Source organism: Schistocerca serialis, chromosome 4, assembly GCF_023864345.2.
Source record: "Schistocerca serialis cubense isolate TAMUIC-IGC-003099 chromosome 4, iqSchSeri2.2, whole genome shotgun sequence".
Lineage (NCBI taxonomy): Eukaryota > Metazoa > Arthropoda > Insecta > Orthoptera > Acrididae > Schistocerca > Schistocerca serialis.
Window position 1 is genome coordinate 487,391,752 of NC_064641.1, and position 20,891 is coordinate 487,412,642.

At 38.3% G+C, this 20,891-nt stretch overlaps 1 protein-coding gene across 1 annotated transcript in view; it reads left to right on the forward strand.

The window, feature by feature from the left end:
- LOC126475198 (39S ribosomal protein L21, mitochondrial) overlaps nt 1–17,100 on the forward strand; it is a 38,258-nt gene extending 21,158 nt beyond the window's left edge. The window contains exons 3-5 of the mRNA XM_050102850.1: nt 11,717–11,880; nt 15,887–16,043; nt 16,933–17,100. Of these exons, the coding sequence (XP_049958807.1) occupies nt 11,717–11,880; nt 15,887–16,043; nt 16,933–17,000 (389 nt within the window). The 3' untranslated portion in view covers nt 17,001–17,100. The remainder of the gene's footprint in view (nt 1–11,716; nt 11,881–15,886; nt 16,044–16,932) is intronic.
- Nucleotides 17,101–20,891: the final 3,791 nt, after the last annotated feature.

Consider the following 20,891-nt stretch of genomic DNA (forward strand, 5'->3'; position numbering starts at 1 on the left):
ATAAACCAAAACAGTATGATAATTGCTTACTGACTGTGTTGTTCCTCCTTTGGAACTCAGTACAGTTGCTATTCTGCATAGCATGGATTCGACAAGTCCTTGGTAGGTTTCTGGAGGTATGCGTGTGGGATTAGTGGTTTGTAGGTGCAGAGCTGGTGGCCAGTAGCACTCCAGATATGTACCACCGAGTCAGATCAGGCGAATTTTGTGACCATGGTATGAGCCTGTCTTCATGCCTGAGATTAATACCAGAAGTCTCATGAAGCCCAGGTAGGTGTCCCTCATAGCATAATACTGCTTCCATCATCCTTCGCCCACTGCATAGTGTATGTTTCAAGCAGTGATTTGCCCGAATAACCTATGTTACACAGGGAGTAAGTCTCTGACCTCTCCATTCTGCGATGAGGCATGGACGTCCGACACCTCGTTGCCTGCTTGTGGTTTCACTGCCCTTCAACCACTTGCCACAGACGTTTACATTCGTAGCATGCATACAGCAGACCAGCTTCGCAGCTTACAAAATGCTTGTTCCTTGGTGCCGGGTAATATGTAACAATCTGGCCTTTGTCAAATTCGCTTATATCAGCAGAGTTCCCCATGTGCAACCAATATTGTCACTAGGATGATTCCTCATTCATCTCTGACCCGCTCATATGCTTTCCTTGCCATGTGTGTTCCTGCAGCACCACCAGACAACATTCAAATTCACATTGGGCATTGGTCATAATGACCTATTTCTTATTGTCTTCTGTCTCGGGTTGTTCGGCTGACATTTGTTTAACAATTTTCCTGAAGGTGCACCAGCATGAATGGCTGGTATTGTTGAAAGGTTCACCCTCTGTTGCTGGTTGCAGTGGCATTTGCTGCAGTCCAAGAATCCAGGATCTGTTTAGCTTGAGATTTTCTTCATTCTTGTTGAAGCTATTTTCTTGTTCGTGAACTTTTGTGGCTTCCCTGAACAAGTGTGACAGCTCTTTCCCGTAAAAAGAAGCTTCATATCATGGTCAGTCTATCACAATACATGCTTCACTAAGTTTGATTTATGTACTGGCCCCAATCTGCAACATCTTTTGTGTACATTGATACTAGCATTGCTGGATTGTCCAGTCATTCCAGCATAGACTTTTCCCCATGTACATAGTATGCTGTATATTCGCGACATTGTGAGTGGGTCTCTTTTGCCTGTTGCTCATCTGAGAGAGTCTTTGATTTTCTCGTTTGGTTTGCACTGTATATGGCCACTTCTGTCCATCATTTTGGGGATGTATGGCAGAAAAGCTGTACCTGACATTTCTTCTCCCAACATGTCACTTCTCCAAGTGCCAGGTTTTGTGACATTTCCTACACAACTGGTGGAGTATACATTGCCCGTCAGATGGCATTCCAGGTGTTGCATCTCATGTCTGAGCTACTGCAGCTCATATATTCGCCTTGCAAGTATCGGTCAGTTTTCAGTACTTTCTGTGTCCCGGGTTCCCACCATTCCTTGTAACTGGCACATCTAGTAAGGGTAGCTGTTGGTCCTTTTCTGCTTCCACAGTAAATTTTATGTTTGCGTGGAGACTGTTCAGATGTCTTAGGAAGTCACCTAACTGTTCCCCAGCATGGATCCACCTGAACGTATCATTGCTGTACCTGTACCACATTTTAGGTTTATAGTGTGCCAAGTCCAGTGCCTGTTTTTTGAAATCTTCATAAAGACACTGACAACCACTGGGATCAGTGGACTGTCCATGGTGATGCCTTCCAGCTTTTCTTAGAAATTGTGATTCCACATAAAGTAGCTTGTTATAAGACATGCGTGAAAGGGCTTGTTGATATCCTGTGGGAAAATGGAACTGATACACTGCAGCATTTCATTGAGTGGCACTTTGATAAACAAATAAACAACATTAACGCTACCCTGGATGTCATTTGTCGTAAATTTTAGTTTCTTCGGCTTGTCAGGGAATTGTCTTCAATCCTTTATGTGTGTGCTGGTCTTTCCCATGTGCAGCAGATGCAGAGGCCAAGTGCTTGGCCTTTTGTACTTAGGTCATCCAGGAGCACATATAATTGGTCTTAACAGTAGAATGGCAGAAGTGGTCAAAATGACCCCTGCCATGCATTTTTTCATTCATTGTTATATCCAATTTATTTACTTTGTTAATGAAATTATATGACTTTTTCTAATTTTTTCTCCTCATTTGAAGATGTTTTAGTTGTTGTTGTTGTTGTGGTCTTCAGTCCAAAGACGGGTTTGATGCAGATCTCCATGCTACTCTATCCTGTACAAGCTTCTTCATCTGTAAGTATCTGCTGCAACCTACATCCTTCTGAATCTACTTAGTGTATTCATCTCTTGGTCTCCCTCTACGATTTTTACCCTCCATGCTGCCCTCCAGTACTAAGTTGATGATCCCTTGATGCCTCAGAACATGTCCTACCAACCAGTCCCTTCTTCTAGTCAAGTTGTGCCACAAATTCCTCTTCTCCCCAATTCTGTTCAGTACATCCTCATTAGTTACATGATCTACCCATCTAATCTTCAGCATTCATCTGTAGCACCACATTTCAAAAGCTTCTATTCTCTTCTTGTCTAGACTATTTATAAACCACGTTTCATTTCCATACATAGCTACACTCCATACAAATGCTTTCAGAAAAGACTTCCTGACATTTACATGTATACTAGATGTCAATAAGTTTCTCTTCTTCAGAAACACTTTCTTGCCATTGCAATCTACATTTTATATCCTCTCTACTTCGACCATCAACAGTTATTTTGCTTTCCAAATAGCAAAACTCATCTACTACTTTAAGTGTCTCATTTACTAAGCTAAACCCCTCAGCATCATGTGATTAAATTTGGTGATGTTCCTCTTATATCGTCCTTTCAAGGCACTGTCCATTCTGTTCAACTGCTCTTCCAGATCCTTTGCTGTCTCTGACAGAATTACAATGTCGTCAGCAAACCTAAAGGTTTTTATTTCTTCTCCATGGATTTTAATTCCTACTCCGATTTTTCTATTGTTTCCTTTACTGCTTCCTCAATATACAGATTGAATAACATTGGGGATATGCTACAACCCTATCTCACTCCCTACCTAACCACTACTTCCCTTTCAAGCCCCTCGACTTATAACTGCCATCTGATATCTGTACAATTTGTAAATAGCTTTTCGCTCCCTGTATCTTACCCCTGCCACCGTCAGAATTTGAAAGAGCGTATTCCAGTCAGCATTGTCAAAAGCTTTGTCTAAGTATACAAATGCTAAAAAAGTATCTTTGCCTTTCCTTAATTTATCTTGTAAGACAAGTCTTAGGGTCAGTATTGCATCAAGTGTTCCAACCTTTCTATGGAATCGAAACTGATCTTCCCCGAGATCAGCTTCTACCAGCTTTTCCATTCTTCTGAAAAGAATTCATGTTAGTATTTTGCAGCTGTGACATTAAACTGATAGTTCGGTAATTTACACATCTGTCAACACTTGCTTTCCATGGGATTTGAATTATTATATTCTTCTTGAAGTCTGAGGGTATTTAACCTCTCTCATACATCTTGCTCACCAGATGGTAGAGTTTTGTCATGGCTGTCTCTCTCAAGGCTATCAGTAGTTCTAATGGAATGTTGTCTACACCTGGGGCCTTGTTTCGACTTGGGTGTTTCAGTGCTCTGTCAAATTCTTCATGCAGTGTCATATCTCCCATTTCATCTTCATCTACATCCTCTTCCATTTCCATAATATTGCCCGCAAGTACATCACCCTTGTATAGACCCTCTATATACTCCTTCCACCTTTCTGCTTTCCCTTCTTTGCTTAGAACTGGTTTTCCATCTGAGCTCTTGATATTCATACAAGTGGTTCTCTTTTCTCCAAAGGTCTCTTTAATTTTCCTGTAGGCAGTATCTATCTTACCCCTAGTGATACAGGCCTCTAAATCCTTACATTTGTCCTCTAGCCATCCCTGTTTAGCGATTTTGCACTTCTTGTTGCTCTCATGTTTGAGATGTTTGTATTTCTTTTCGTCTGCTTCATTTACTGCATTTTTATATTTTCTCCTTTTATCAATTGAATTCAATATCTCCTCTGTTATCAAAGGATTTCTACTAGCCCTTGTCTTTTTACCTACTTGATCATCTGCTGCCTTCACTACTTCATCCCTCAAAGCTACCCATTCTTCTTCTACTGTATTTCTTTCCCCCATTCTTGTCAATTGTTTCCTAATGCTCTCTCTGAATCTCTCTACAACCTCTTCTTCTTTCAGTTTATCCAGGTCCCATCTCCTTAAATTCCCACCTTTTTGCAGTTTTGTCAGTTTTAATCTACAGTTCGTAACCAATAGATTCTTGTCAGAGTCCACATCTGCCCCGGGAAATGTCTTACAATTTAAAACTGTTTCCTAAATCTCTGTCTAACCATTATATAATCTATATGAAACCTTCCAATGTCTCCAGGCCTCTTCCACGTATACAACCTTCTTTCATGAGTCCTAAACCAAGTGTTAGCTATGATTAAGTTATTCTCTGTGCAAAATTCTAACAGGCGGCTTCCTCTTTCATTCCTTACCCCCATCCTTATTCACCTACTACTTTTCCTTTCTTTCCTTTTCCTGTTACCGAATTCCAGTCACCCATGACTATTAAATTTTCATCCCCCTTAACTATCTGTATGATTTCTTTTATCTCATCATACATTTATTCAATCTCTTCTTCATCTGCCCAACTAGTTAGCATATAAACTTGTACTACTGTGGTAGGTGTGGGATTCATGTCTATCTTGGCTACAACGATGCGTTCACTATGGTGTTTGTAGTAGCTTACCTGCACTCCTATTTTTTTATTCGTTATTAAACCTACTCCTGAATCACCCCTATTTGATTTTGTGTTTGTAACCCTGTATTCACCTGACCAAAAGTCTTGTTCCTCCTGCCACTGAACTTCACTAATTCCCACTATATCTAACTTTAACCTATCCATTTTCCTTTTTAAATTGTCTAACCTACCTACCAAATTAAGGGATTTGACATTCCACACTCCGATCTGTAGAATGCCAGATTTGTTTCTCCTGAAAATGATGTCCTCCTGAGTAGTCCCCACCCGAAGATCCGAATGAGGGACTATTTTACTTCCGGAATATTTTACCCAAGAGGATGCCATGATCATTTAACCATACAGTAAAGATGCATGCCCTCAGGAAAAATTATGGCTGTAGTTTCCCCTTGCTTTTAGCCATTAGCAGTACCAGCACAGCAAGGCTATTTTGGTTAATGTTACAAGGCCAGATCAGTCAATCATCCAAACTGTTGGCCCTGCAACTACTGAAAAGGTTGCTGCCCATCTTCAGGAACCACACATTTGTCTGGCCTCTCAACAGATACCCCTCTGTTGTGCTTGCACCTATGGTATGGCTATCTGTATCGCTGAGGCATGCAAGTCTTGCCACCAACGGCAAGGTCCATGGTTCATGAGGGGGATGTTTTAGTATTTACAAAATATTTTAGTTTTCTTCGCTGTTTCATTCAGAATACCTAGAATATAAGTAAATTATCCAACAATACAGTGGCAACAGTGAGCAGTAACACAGAGCAGTTGCTCATTGTTGCAACTTGGCGCATGTACATTCCAGTCCACCACTGCTTATGTTGTGTCACTCAGGCAGTCTTTGTCTGTGAAACACATTTTCGAACATGTATCGTCAGTGTGGACTTTCTGATGAAGTGTTACGTCTTTTAGAGAATTCTGAAGTTCAATCGGAAATTAACTTCACTGATGAAGATGACAATTATGTACCTGACACAAGTGAAGATAAAGACACTGTGAAAAGGGGCAATTAATGGAAGAGGATTCAGATGCTGATGTACGTCAATTATTACCTCTTTCACCACAGCAAGTACAGTTGGAAGCATCTACAAAGATGATTGCAAGGGATGGAACCATGTGGGAGATTGTAAATTATTTATGTTCTGGAAGGCGGTGAATGTTCTGAAGGAGAGAGGGGGTCCCACTGCTTATGCTTGCCAACAAGTAGACAGCTCTTGTTGTCAGTGCCTTCTGTCTTATTTTTGATGAAGCAATGCTGCGTCTCAATAATAAATATACACAATCAGATACTCAATGAGTACTAAAAAACAATGACTGGACTGTGTCACTTGAGGAACTGGAGAAACTGATAGCCATCATGTATGTTCGGGGAATATTGTGCACAAAAGGTATGTCTGTGGATGATCTCTGGTCTCATTCTCGGGGTTCTGCTTTTATGAAGGACATTATGCCAAGGGATAGATTCAGGAGCTTCTCAGATCTCACCGTTTTGATGAAAAATCAACCCAGGCTGAATACCTATCAGCCAACAAATTCGCTCTTGTATCTGAAATTTGGGGAAAGTTCAATGAAAACAGTATTTGCACTTACCACCCTGGAGAAAATATAACCATTGACGAGCAACTGTTAACAAGCAAAGCAAGATGAAGGTTTACTCAGTTCATGTCCAACAAACCAGACAAATAACGTCTGAAATTCTGGTTGGTTGTTGATGTGATGACAAAGTGTATATGTAATGCTTTCCCATACCTTGACAAAGAGGACATGCATAGAGAGAACCGAGCGAGGTGCCACAGTGGTTAGCACACTGGACTTGCATTCGGGAGGACAACAGTTCAATCCCGCATCCGGCCTTCCTGATTTAGGTTTTCCATGATTTCCCTAAATTGTTCCAGGCAAATGCCAGGATGGTTCTTTCGAAAGGGCATGGCCGACTTCCTCCCCTGTCCGTCCCTAATCTGATGAGACTGATGATCTTGCTGTCTGGTCTCCTTCCCCAAACAACCCCTACAGTGAGAAACAACCACGTGGAGAGAACGTTATTCTGCATCTCATAGAGCCATTTTTAAATCATGGAAGAAATGTGACCACAGACAACTTCTTTACATCTCCTCAACTAGCTAAAAAACTCAAAGAAAAGAAAACTTCATTAGTTGGTACAGTGGACATGATCCACCATAAAATCCCCAATGAAGTAAGGAAGCCGAATGCTGAAACACACTCCACCACAATATTGCACAATAGCGGCAACACAGACTGTACCTGAACTGTATACCAAGGAAAGAAGAATATAGATGCCATTCTTTTGAGTACGCTGCACACTGAAATAGCAATAAACAAGGAAAGAAAGAAAAAACCTGAAACCGTAACATTCTACAATGCAACAGAGTACGGGGTGGATGTCGTTGATCAGATGATCCGTAAATATACTATGAAGGCTGCATGTAGGAGATTAGGAGATGGCCAGTGCATGTCTTCTACAATATACTCGACATGGCAGCAATAAATGCTTGGCTCAACTATAACATAGTAACAAACAGGAATGGAAAGGAAGAAGTTTATTCTTCAACTGGCAAATGAACTCAAGGGAAAGAAAGAGCAAGAACATCAGGCAAAGGAAGAGGATATGGGACTTAAATCATCTAGAAAGCAGAGTAAGTGCCAAATCAGCCTCTGCAAAGGCAACAAGACCAGCAAAAACTGTGTAAAGTTCCACAAAGCCATGTGCAGAAAATGTGCATGTAAAACAAAAAATCACCTGTGCTAAGTGCATCTAGCAGCTTCAAATGACTTGTGTGAAAAGTAAAACAGAGCTGTAAGTAAAACAGAGCTGTTTGTAAAACACATGTGAGAGTAAAATGGGCCAAATAATCTACATGTGTCTAGATGGTTGTATGAGCAGTTAATTTATTAATATCTGTAGTTAAGGAACTTGTCAGCAGTAGCAACAATAAATTTGTATGATATGTTGTTGTTCAAATAAATTAGTAATTGTTATTTATAATTGTAAATAACTGTTATTACTAGAAATAAAGTATGGGTTAACAAACGTTAAAAAAAGTACTTGTTTAAGTCAAATATGAAAGTATTTTATGTGCAGTCAAAATGACCTCTTTCCACCATTTTAGGACGCCTGGTGAGAAGATGCTTTGATTAACCAACTTTTTTTTTCTGTGAGATCTGCTGTATCAAGTCTACACTTAACTTTCAGTACACCATTGGATCTTATAGGTCCTCTGATCATAATCTTTGGTGTTCATTACATCTCATTTCAGCAGGCAGTACCAATATGCTCTTGTTGGCTTATGGCTCTTGATAGCTTGTAACTATTCGTCTTTCTTTCAGTCTGCAAGATGGTGCTGCTGCTCAGTGCAGTATCCTGTTGGTTTCAATCCATATTTCCTAAAGTTTTTCACAAGGAAGAGGTCTGGATGGCCTCTTTGATGTTAGCAGTGACATCCTCCAAGGATAAAGTACTGGAGATGATAGTTAAATCCCCTCCTTTTTGAAGGACAGACAGTTTGAGGTCAGTGGTCATTCACTCAGGTTGACCACTCTGCATTACATATCGAGAGATGACTTGTCGATATGCTTTCTGCATCTTTCGTACTTTTTCTGTCGTGGCTTGGTGCGATGATTGTATTTGTTCTGCATGCTCCTATGAGTGGTGCTGTTGATCTCATCTCAGTTGTCTTGCTGCATGCTGTCACTAAGTTTATAGAAAATGTCTAAAAATTGCTCATCAGTTTCTGTTAAGTCTCTCTATCTTGCATGAATTCGCTTTCAAAGAAAAGCTCATTCTTCTGTCACGTATTCAATGTGTGTGGTCTTCATGGTGATAATTAGGTGCTTACATTTCAGGAACATGAGTGTGATCATAGTGTTTTGGCTCATTTTCCATGCAGGTGACAGTTTACACAAAAAGAGCACTGCACTATTAGAGCATTTGTTGCTGACACTGCAGTTTATGGAAACCATTCAAATCTCAAACACAGCAGAAGAATAGAGAATATGATTGAAACAACTTTCAAATTGCCGCAGTGAATAGCATTGTACCTAAGATCCAAACAAAGATAATTTATGTAACTTGATTAAACTTTCAACACTATGGTTCTGTACTAACTTTCATTGATCCAATATCTAAAAATAATCATGCAAATGAGTCCAAAATGAAATGAACGCACATTCCATTATGTTTAAGGACATACTTATTGCTATGGTTTCTCTAATTGTATCGTAAAAAATAGGTGGTACGTGTGTTAGACATTTTCATCTTATAAACAGGTTGTTCCTGAAAGCATAAATTGTCTTGGTGTATACAAAAAAGAGACAGAAATCAACCTCAAAATTACAGACTCATAACAATATCATAAGTAAAATCTATGGAGCTGAACAAGGCTCTGTGTATGGATCTCTCTTGTTTACTGTATGTAAATAATCTGTCCAATTTATTGCCTTATAAAGCTATGATATATGTTGATAACTCAACTTTCAGCACATCACACAATAATGTGCAAGTTTCTGAACAGACGATCAATTTGATGATGGAAGAGCTAGCTTAATGATTCCACAAAAACAGATTGACTTAAAAAACTATAAAACTGACCACATCGTCTCTTCCTTTACAAATGTTGAAGTAGACCAAATGAACTCAAGGACTCTGTGACACTGTTAGGCATTTACCTGGGTAGTAAATAATGCTGGGATGCCCACACTGAAAAGTACAGCAGTAAGGTAGGAAGAACATGATATCACCTAAGAAAAGACAAGAATTGTGAGAGTAAATAGGTTATGCTTGTGGCATATTAAGCCGCTTTATATGCACACTTACACTATGAATTACTTTTTGGGAGAAGTGCTGGGCTGAAAGAAGTTTAGCTATAGCAAAAGAAAGCCATTAGATTGTATTTTTATTTTTGTTTAAGTAGTACTGTATTGAGCACAAAATACTTAGTCCCCAGAGTATACATACCCAAAATACGTATGTATGTTAAATAGAATTCCCACATCTATGAAAATTAGATCAGCTGTACACCCATACACCCATATGGCACCAGAAACAGGAAAATCCTGGGACTAGATTCAGTAAAGAAAAAAGAATTCCATACATGTTGCCAAAGCATTTGAAAAGGTAGTAGGGCCTCAGTTAAAAGTAACTTTCTGTAACACATATGAGTTATTGCAAATACTTTATTTGATAGTATACATAATTTGTTTAACTAAGTTATATGAAGAGTAAGAAGATAGTTATTTTTTGTAAACCATTTGTATAATAATGTCAGTATCACAGTTGTTTATACCAAATAGATCTATTTAAATTTGAATTTGTCAACAAGAGAATTATATTTACAGCAGTATAGCAGTAACTTAATTGTGGCTTGGTTAGTAGAAGGAGCTGTACTGACTCCGGTGTAGAGTGATGTAGGTAAACTATACTAACCAAACTTGTAGTCTGGGAGCACGACTTAGCCTGCCCTGATATAAGCCCAAAACTAGCTCAAATTATTCAACAATACTGTAATTTGAGGGTCGGCAGAGCTGCGGGAGATCTTGTTCTCAGAACTACATATTTAAGTTTCTGTTTTTTTTTTTTTTATATATGGCAATCATTCTCTTTTAACTTTTCCATAATGTACACTGACTGATCTGGAAAGAGATGTTTCAGCTGTGTATGCTATTTTCTTGGGGTTGTCTTTGTTAGAAGTAGATCAGCCAAGCTTACTCTCTGTGCAGCCCTGGAGGAGATGAGGCTTGATTGCTGGATTATTTTCTTATTTTATTGTATTTTATTTTATTTTTATTTTTCTAGCTGTGGACCTTTATGGGTGTATTACTTTTTCTAGTATCTATTGTTTAGTAAAGAAAATAGTGGATAGCAAGATAACAGCATTACTATCCAATAAAAGCACTGGAGGATAAACTGCCAACTAGTTACCAAGGTAACTAATAATTCAGAAAAATGAATTACCTGAAGTAATTACCATTGTGTGTGAAAGTGCACACTGTCAAATGCCCTGCTATCCTGATAATTCTTATCTTGTGAGTTAGTGTCACACTCGTAGCAACAGGAAAATTCATCAGAGCTGCAGAAATGTTAACAGAATTGAACACTGGTTTCATAATGAGGTTGAGAGTTGTGTCTCACATTGCATAGGAAAACTGATTATTCTGTGTGTTTACATGTATCCTAACAGGGTTTTTCTTGCATTGTTTTCCATAAAATTATGAAATGTGGAATCAAAAGCAAAATAATGTACTTGTATTAATGTGACTCAGCCCTGAGCCCAGTATGAAAATTTAGGGCCTGGCGCTACTTACTAAATTAATTGTTGGATCAGAGCAGCTAGAATTAATTTTCTATGCGTCATTGTATTCCACTCTTGTATAGTACTCTGTAGTACTATGAATTAGTCCAGAAATGTGTAACTGTATGTTATGGTCGTTATATGATATCTGTTACCAACTTCAGTGCCTGTGTTTTCACCTACATAACTAAAAGGTGTTTTAGAATAAAAATATTTAAAAGTTGTATTTAGATATTATTTTCTTGTGCTGAATGCATATAAAACTTCCATATAACAGGCCAGCAGCGTAAAATTAGGTAATCCTTCAGAAATTCCTTAAATTCTGAAACATTCCATTTTATTTGTTGGAAAGTAGTACAGAAAATAATATCAGTTTATAGCTAGTGAAGCAATTCCTATGACTTTAATCCAGTGGCCGTAGATATTTATCTTTCCTGAATAGAGTTTCAGATGAATAAATATGTTTAAAAGTCACATCAAATAGTTCTTTTGTTTATAATTTATCAAAATCTCATAACTGTCTCCCCCCCCCCCCCCCCCCCCCCCCCTCCCGTCTGCTGACATTATCCGAAAACACTTTTATTTAGTTTTGTGTTATGTATGACAGATGTAATCTCGAGGGTAAATGAGCAGATTGAAACATCAAAACATGGCCGTCTGTTTGCTGTTGTTCATTTATGTGGGAAGCAATTTAAAGTAACAGATGAAGATATAATTCTGGTTGAAGGATATTGGCCACCAGCCGTAGGCGACAGAATACGTTTAGAAAAGGTAAGTATCACATTAATCACACATGTATAAAATTTCCTTCTAAATTCAGACCAACATAATTTTGTGATTAAATGTAGAATTTTATGGTGGAGTAATTGAGTTGTATTAAAATGTGTCGTTCTATTCGTTGTGTGAAGTGTTTGTTAATATTACTCCAAGGCTTCTGTTTTGATCTTTGACAATGTCACTTTAAAATTTGCAATAATATAAATGGTGTACGTCCCTCGAGGGTCACAATTTTTTTGTTAGTACGTACATGGTGAGTGTGTGGTCCAGCACCTACTTTCTTTCTTGTCCTGCAATCTCCCATCTCCAACTATCCTTCATTTTCTTACTCTCTGCCCAGTGGTGGCAATCTTTGATGTTGACCCAGCTATGTATCTGGGTTCTACTTTCTTTTGGTTATATCTTTAAGCATTTACCTTACATCACCTTTAGGCTGAAGTAATTTTTGGTGATGTTTTATGTTTGACTTACTTTTTCTAAATTTTTTCTACAGTGTAGTCCAATTACAGAACACCTCAAAGAGCACCTACTGCCTCCAGTATTGAAGATTCTCTGTGCACAATGACTGTGTAGATACATATGCACTTAAAAGCCAATGCAGTAGCCAATCCAGTGTGGTGGGGTTATTATGTATCCTCTCAATAGAGCCTCTAATAAGGCAGGGATCACACTTCTGATGCCTCATCCGCTAGCTCCCTACACATGACAAGGAGCCGATACCTGTCTCGTTGCAGCATCAGGACTCTGGGCAACAGCTGCTTTGCCAAATGACCTTTTCTGTGGCTGGGTGGCGTTGATGGAGAGAGCATTTGATCAGAGTAGGTTGCACATGAAATGTATCAAACGAAACTCAATGGCCATACTGATCCAACCGTCTCAACAAATAGATGTGTGGATAGCCCATCTGCTTTCTCTAGCCTGTGGGAAGAGGAACAAGCCAGAAAACTGAGAGCAAAACAGCTTCACAAAGCTGTTATTTTTTGTAGAACAAATACAGCATAAATTTGTAGCAGAAGATGCATTGGAAAAAAATATGAAATGGGTCATTGTTGATTAAAGCCCCCTCTGTTGTACAGTCTCTAGTGCTGCTTACATGTGAAAGACTGGACGATACAGCATTGACTATTATTCCACATAAAACTTTGATTATGTTACAGAGAGTTATCTTTCAGAAACCTTATACTCCAGATAGATGAGGAGCTACGTGGTGTGCATTTTATCTGAGAGGCACTAAAAGGGGCAAAAAGATAACCAAATAGGTACAGGTGTTTTCATCTTAGCTTTTGAAGAAAATGGCCTCCCGGAAAAAGTTAATGTTATGATGTACATGTGCGATGTGAAACCTTACGTCCTGTCTTACATGGGGTGTTTTTTATGATTATGTTTTGGATACTTCATCCTGCTACATGGCAGACTCAAAATGTGGAGATCACGTATGTCGTACTTGGAAACAACCGCCTTTCTGTGTAAACTGTAAGGAACAAATTTTCCCATGTCCACTCATTTGCCTAGCAATTAAAAAAGAAAATACAAGAATTTTAAAATCTTGAATATGGCAGCAGTCAGCAACTGTAGAATTATGGATACAGTGGGAATCCTACAGCCAACCAATTGCCAGTCAAAAGTTTATTCAAATTTTTACCTACATTTTAACAGATATAAACGGGTCTGCCACAAAAGAAGTAATAACAGGTGTTACATAGTGTGTGAAAAGAGAAACAAAGTCATAAGGCTAAGTCAACAGTAAAATGATCCATATAAATGCTATAGCATATCCATAATGCCGAGTCATCAATAAAATGATCCATATAAATGCTATGGCATAGCCTCAATGCTTTGTCAACAGCAAAAATGATACATGTGAAATCTATGGCAGGCATGCATCATACACACAAACAGAGAACACAAGAGAAGAGCTGGCCTGTGGGAGTGAGCTCTCCTACCCTGTGTTGTGAACTTTGAACAGGGTAAGTATGGGTGTGCCATGCTGGAAGGTCAACATGCGGAAGTTGGATCACCTCTTGGATGAAGCAGCTGTCCCATGTGAAGTGCGAGATCCAGGCCACCTGACACAATGTTGCCTGCTCAGTGAAAAGGCACTATCAACTACTGCTTTCTCAAAACTAACTGTTTAAATGGCTGTGGAAAATAAAATAAATTGTGTGTACAAGATGAAGTATCTTCATGATTTTTGTATACTACTGTGACAGTTTTGTGATTCTCTCTTACATGGTAATGGATATTTATTACGCTTCCATTACTACAGTGCAGCATGAAACAAAAATTAGTAAGTCCAAATAAAATAAAATAATTGTCCTGAACCACAAGAAAATTAAAATAATTTGCACAATTAATTACCTGTGCATACAGGCTAATTTGAATACACCCAAGTTGCTGGATAGTAACACAGGTGTGACAATATTAATAGACATTGGTGGAAACCACCTCAATGGTTAGTTCGTTTGGCTGAATAAGTATACCACTTCACTCTGGTACTCTCACATACAGGCTAAGTCAACTTGCACAACAGTAAGAACAGTCTGATTTGTTATCCAGCAGAGGCCATAAGTATAGCATCGTTATCTAGGGAAATGTCAGTTAAGATTGGAACACTGTGTTGGCTGACTCACAAAGAATGGAGGTGAGCTTATGCCTTTGGTTGTAAATTGCCCAGTTCGCTGATGTCATGTGATCGGTCGGCCGGAGAAACTGCTTTTTTCCGTGCTGACAGCAACCTCGCTGGACATAGACATGACAGGTTTCAATGTTTCCATGTCTTCCATCAATATGTCTGGTAGCATTACTTGCCAATAGTCTAACCAAATATGTGACTAATGTCATATCTGCACCAACTAGGCAGGCACTTTAAATTGGAAGTCCAAGGCCTGACAAATTGAAAGATTAACAAAAAACTATAATGACCAGATGTGTTATGGCACTCAGACTTGAAATGCTGCCATAGATGATACAGTTTGAGCGGAAAACAAAAGCTATATTAGTACATTTCTGCAAAGCCAGAAAACAAACTCCAGAAATAAGGAGTTAATAGTAAAGTTCTGAGGGTGAATCAAATATGAATCATAGATTCTGTCCATATGCATTACCTGTCTTAGTGTTATTAGTAACCCATATATCTGCATCCAGTGTAGTGTGAATACATTTTGTGCAAAATAAATGCTCCCCAAGCACCTCTGCCCTCTATGTCGCCAATGATTCATAAGGCGTGCTGTGCAGGGCGTGTACAATTTTGTGAAACTCACTGTAGTTGCATCCTGTGATGTAATGGAGTTGATAGAGTGGGGCATCACCTGCTCAATCTTCCATTTACAGACCTGGGAAGGAGGGAAAGTGCATGTGCTTAATCCAGCAACCTACCTTCCCTTGCACCTCTACTACACACATCTCCCCTGTCCACCCTGTTACACTCTGGAACACAGTTTATTCCCAAATATGGATCTACATGAGACACACACATTTAATATTTGTTTTTAACCCACTCCAGTTAATGAAAAATATTGATTTCCTACCATTAGAACAGTATTTTTAAGAATCTGCAGTTTTTCCATCTCCTGAATGTAGAAACGATTAGTCCTAGAGCAAAAAAGGTGGGGCCCTGTTTTTTTGTGGAAAATTTAATTTAGTTTAATTTTGTACTGGAAAACATTTTTGTTTGAAGCTGAGGTTTTAGAGTTATTTGAGAAAAACATAAAAAAGTGACCTTTCAACTCACCACCATTCCAGTGCTCACACCCCACCAATCAGGATTTTTAGTGTGTTGTTCAGGACACTCTCTCCTAGCACCGTGCAAAAATTTGTGACTACGTGATTTTTTCCCCTAATTGACCTTTTTTGGTCTTCATTGTCTATGCTGTTGGGAAAAGTTAGGTTTCAGTATGTTTTGTGGCATTTACTTTCTCAGATTTTGTAACTGTTCAAATAATCAATTTTTTAAAAGTTCAACTAACTGCTAGTTTTCTAAATTTTCTTTTTTCCTTTCAAGGTTATGCTGGTGGGAGGTGCTGATTTTACACTCATTGGTCGGCCACTTCTATCACCTAATCTGGTTAATGTTGAGGCAACTGTTATTGAAAAAACATTGTCACATACAAAGACACATTTCAGAAAAATAAGAAGAAAACAATACATGAGAATAAATTGTGAGTACTGATCACCATATTGTGTTTTAGAAGTGAAGTTCATTCTTTCTTGTATCAAGAGAAAAATCCTCAGCTAGAAAGATTAAAATTTTGTCAATCATTGTAAAAAGTTTATCTGTCGCACCATATTTAAGAATAGGAAGACACATTGTTAATGTTTTATTGCTAGACAGTAGGGTCATTTTTTTCCCTTCAATTTACTAACCTTGGTAAAACCTGCAGTGCACTCAATACATCCTGTCAGAATACTCCTATATTGTAACTTCATCCATAGGAGCAACGTTAATAAATATGTAAAATAAATGTGATTCAGTGATTCGGAAGAGAACAGCGGGGAAAAATAATGGCTCTTACTATTGGTTGCTAAGTAGTTTCTAATTTATAAAGCGCTTTAAGTTTAGAAATTAGGTAATTACTAATATAATATGCAACCAGTGAAAGTGATGGTATACAATTTGTTTGACTGTGAAACATGCTTTGCAGATCATTTGTGTGGCTAATACATATGGGATAACGGCTTTTCAAGGTAAACCTTTCTCCTTGGAACACATATGGTTTTAACGTATATACTGATGAGACCTCTTTTGACCTAATTTTCTCTTTGTCCCCTATTTTTCTTACTCTTCTCCTTTTTGTTATTTCTACCTCTTATTAGCATTCACATTCCCCAGTTCATGCCAGTCTTCTTGTGGGGAGTTGAATGTTATATTAATAAAATCAATTACTGATGTATGAAGAATTTTCTGTGCTAGTTGTTATTTAGATACGTTTTGCAGTGTTATGTTAGAAAAACGTTGAATTCCAGAGTGCAAGAACAACTCCTTCATCAAGCTCAGTGTTAATTTTTGCCTTTTTCATACAGTATTCTGATAAGGATTTTCTTTTTCAGTCTATCGCAGCCCTTTCACAATGTTGCGCATCAACTGCATCACACTTGAGGAAAATTTGCATCATTGACAACTGGAAATAAATGTGTAGTAGTAGAAATTTGTAAACTACAATGATTCCTGTCAGATTTTTGTGCATTTTATTAATAAAACATATTTGTTTCATAGTATTTTAATTTATGCATGCCATTTTGTTATGTGTCTTATATTCATTATACAGCTAGACAGTGCAAAAAAGACATTTGGACTCATATTAAAAGGAGCTGAGTTGAAGAATGGAACAAGTTATCATTGCTTATATGTAACACAGTTTCAAAATAATTTCTTTACCCATTCCCTGTAAGATGGTACAGTCATTGGCGGAATGTGAAAAGCAGGAAAGAAAATAGTATGCACAACTATATATTGCAACAGTATTTATCAGCTGTATTACAGCAAAAGGAACACAGATTGCAAGACATTATAATTAAATGCATGTATTTTAAATGAATGATAATATTCAATGTAGCACAAATGAATTATTACCCTGAATAATACTGCAGTTTAGAATTTAAAAAGGTAGAGTCATGTCATGTCTGACATCCTGTATATAATAAATAAATTTTTCCGGCTACAGGTGACTTTTTTTGCAGCTTTTGTCAAACAATCTAAGTTATTAATATGAATATAATAGAGGGAAACATTCCACATGGGAAAAATATATATAAAAAACAAAGATGCTGCGACTTACCAAATGAGAAAGCGCTGGTAGATAGACACAATGAAAAACACACAAACACACACACAAATTTCAAGCTTTCACAACCCAAGGTTGCTTCATCAGGAAAAAGGGGAGAAGAGGGAAAGACGAAAGGATGTGGGTTTTAAGGGAGAGGGTAAGGAGTCATTCCAATCCTGGGAGCGGAAAGACTTACCTTAGGGGGAAAAAAGGACAGGTATACACTCGCATACACACACATATCCATCCGCACATATACAGACACAAGCAGAGTGTGTGTGTGTGTGTGTGTGTGTGTGTGTGTGTGTGTGTGTGTGTGTGTGTGTGTGTGTGTGTCCGCTCCCGGGATTGGAATGACTCCTTACCCTCTCCCTTAAAACTCACAACCTTTTGTCTTTCCCTCTTCTTCCCTCTTTCCTGATGATGAAGCAGCCTTGGGTTGCGAAAGCTTGAAATTTGTGTGAGTGTTTGTGTGTTTGTTATTGTGTCTATCTACCAGCGCTTTATCGTTTGGTAAGTCGCAGCATCTTTGTTTTTTATATAAATCTAAATTATTACTATGACAAACAAAGTTACAATTAGAAGGGACATAGTTGACACTCAAAAATATGGTCAATTAACGATGCAAAATAATTGGTTATAGGAAAAGTACTAAGTTTGAAAAAAGTAGACCATGAGGCACTGAAGGATGGTGGATGCTGATGTTAGCTGTGAAGAAGTGTGAAGCTATTCCCAGAAAGTCAGCACCTGGTGATACAAGTATGAAAATATAGTATGTGAAATTCTTAATGCATCACTCTAGATTGTTCACAATTTACTTAGTTGGAGTTATATGTAGATGGGAATACCTCCAAGTTTTTAGTACTAATTTAATATACAATTTATGTATATATGTGTCTTTCTTAACAGTGGTGTCTTTTGTGAAGTGAGGTTTCCATTTGATAAGCATATCCCAGACATTAACAGCACTGTTGACAGTCAAGTTTTCTACAGAAAATTATCTGCTGATAATTAAATGCTGCCATTCTTACTACTCTAGAGTCTCAACTATGATAGTCAAATACATTTTTTGATTGTACTGAGGTAAGTGACATAATGCAAATTCTTGTTGAAAAATTTAACCCATGTAAGTAATGGGGGAAATTTTTTAAAAAGTCTCATGGATTGTTCATTACCAGCGCAGCTTACAGTAGTTCAAAAAAATGTTATCGTTCCTGAAGCAGTAAAGTCTCTATTCCAGTTCAAGGTGTATTAATTACTACTTAAACAAGGAAATGATTGCGCAGATGTACAAACCACAACCTCAATACTTTCTCTCCCATCTGCTTCACCTGGTACTCCTCAACTGAATATACCACCATCCTGGGTGTTGACCCCCACCTCTCTGACAGTTCCATTTCTGTTATTAAGAGCCTACTAACCAGCAACTGTACCTACATTTCAACAGCTGTCACCTCTTTCTCAAAAGATCATTCTCATACAGCCAGGCCATCTGTGGGTGGCATACCTGCAGTGATGAGAATTTCCTTGCCCAGAATGCTGAAGGTTCCACAATGTTCTTCACAGACTATCCCCAAAACCTTGTCCTCAAACAGATTTCCTGTCCAGTATCACCTTTTTCCCGAGGGCATGCGGCTTTATTGTATGGTTAAATGATGATGGCATCTTCTTGGGTAAAATATTCTGGAGGTAAAATAGTCCCCCATTCGGATCTCCAGGTGGGGACTACTCAGAAGGACGTCATTATCAGGAGAAAGAAAACTGGCATTCTACGGATCGGAGCGTGGAATGTCAATTCCTTAATTGGGCAGGTAGGTTAGAAAATTTAAAAAGGGAAATGGATAGGTGAAAGTTAGATATAGTGGGAATTAGTGAAGTTCGGTGGCAGGAGGAACAAGACTTTTGGCCAGCTGAATACAGGGTTATAAATACAAAATCAAATAGGGGTAATGCAGGAGTAGGTTTAATAATGAATAAAAAAATAGGAGTGCGGGTAAGCTACCACAAACAGCATAGTGAACATATTATTGTGGCCAAGATAGACACGAAGCCCATGTCTACTACGGTAGTTCAAGTTTATGTGCCAACTGGTTCTGCAGATGATGAAGAAATTGATGAAATGTATGATGAGACAAAAGAAATTATTCAGGTAGTGAAGGGAGATGAAAATTTAATAGTCATGGGTGACTGGAATTCGAGGGTAGGAAAAGGGAGAGAAGGAAACATAGTAGGTGAATATGGATTGGGGGAGAAAAATGAAAGAGGAAACAGTCTGGTAGAATTTTTCACAGAGCATAACTTAATCATAGCTAACACTTGGTTCAAGAATCATAAAAGAAGGTTGTATACATGGACGAATCCTGGAGATACTAGAAGGTATCAGATACATTATATAATGGTACGACAGAGATTTAGGAACCAGGTTTTAAATTGTAAGACATTTCCAGGGGCAGACATGGACTCTGACCATAGTATATTGGTTATGAGCTGTAGATTGAAACTGAAGAAACTGCAAAAAGGTGGGAAATTAAGGAGATGGGACCTGGATAAACTGAAAGAACCAAAGGTTGTACAGAGTTTCAGGGAGAGCATAAGGGGACAATTGACAGGAATGGGGGAAAGAAATACAGTAGAAGAAGAATGGGTAGCTTTGAGGGATGAAGTAGTGAAGGCAGCAGATGATCAAGTAGGTAAAAAGACAAGGGCTAGTAGAAATCCTTGGGTAACAGAAAAAATGTTGAATTTAATTGATGAAAGGAGAAAATATAAAAATGCAGTAAATGAAGCAGGCAAAAAGGAATACAAACGTCTCAAAAATTAGATCGACAGGAAGTGCAAAATGGCTAAGCAGGGATGGATAGAGGACAAATGTAAGGATTTAGAGGCTTATCTCACTAGGGGTAAGATAGATACTGCTTACAGGAAAATTAAAGAGACCTTTGGAGAAAAGAGAACCACTTGTATGAATATCAAGAGCTCAGATGGAAACCCAGTTCTAAGCAAAGAAAGGAAAGCAGAAAGGTGGAAGGAGTATATAGAGGGTCTATACAAGGGCAATGTACTTGAGGACAATATTATGGAAATGGAAGAGGATGTAGAAGAAGATGAAATGCGAGATACGATACTGCGTGAAGAGTTTGACAGAGTACTGAAAGACCTGAGTCGAAACAAGGCCCCGGGAGTAGACAACATTCCATTAGAACTACTGACGGCCTTGGGAGAGCCAGTCCTGACAAAACTCTA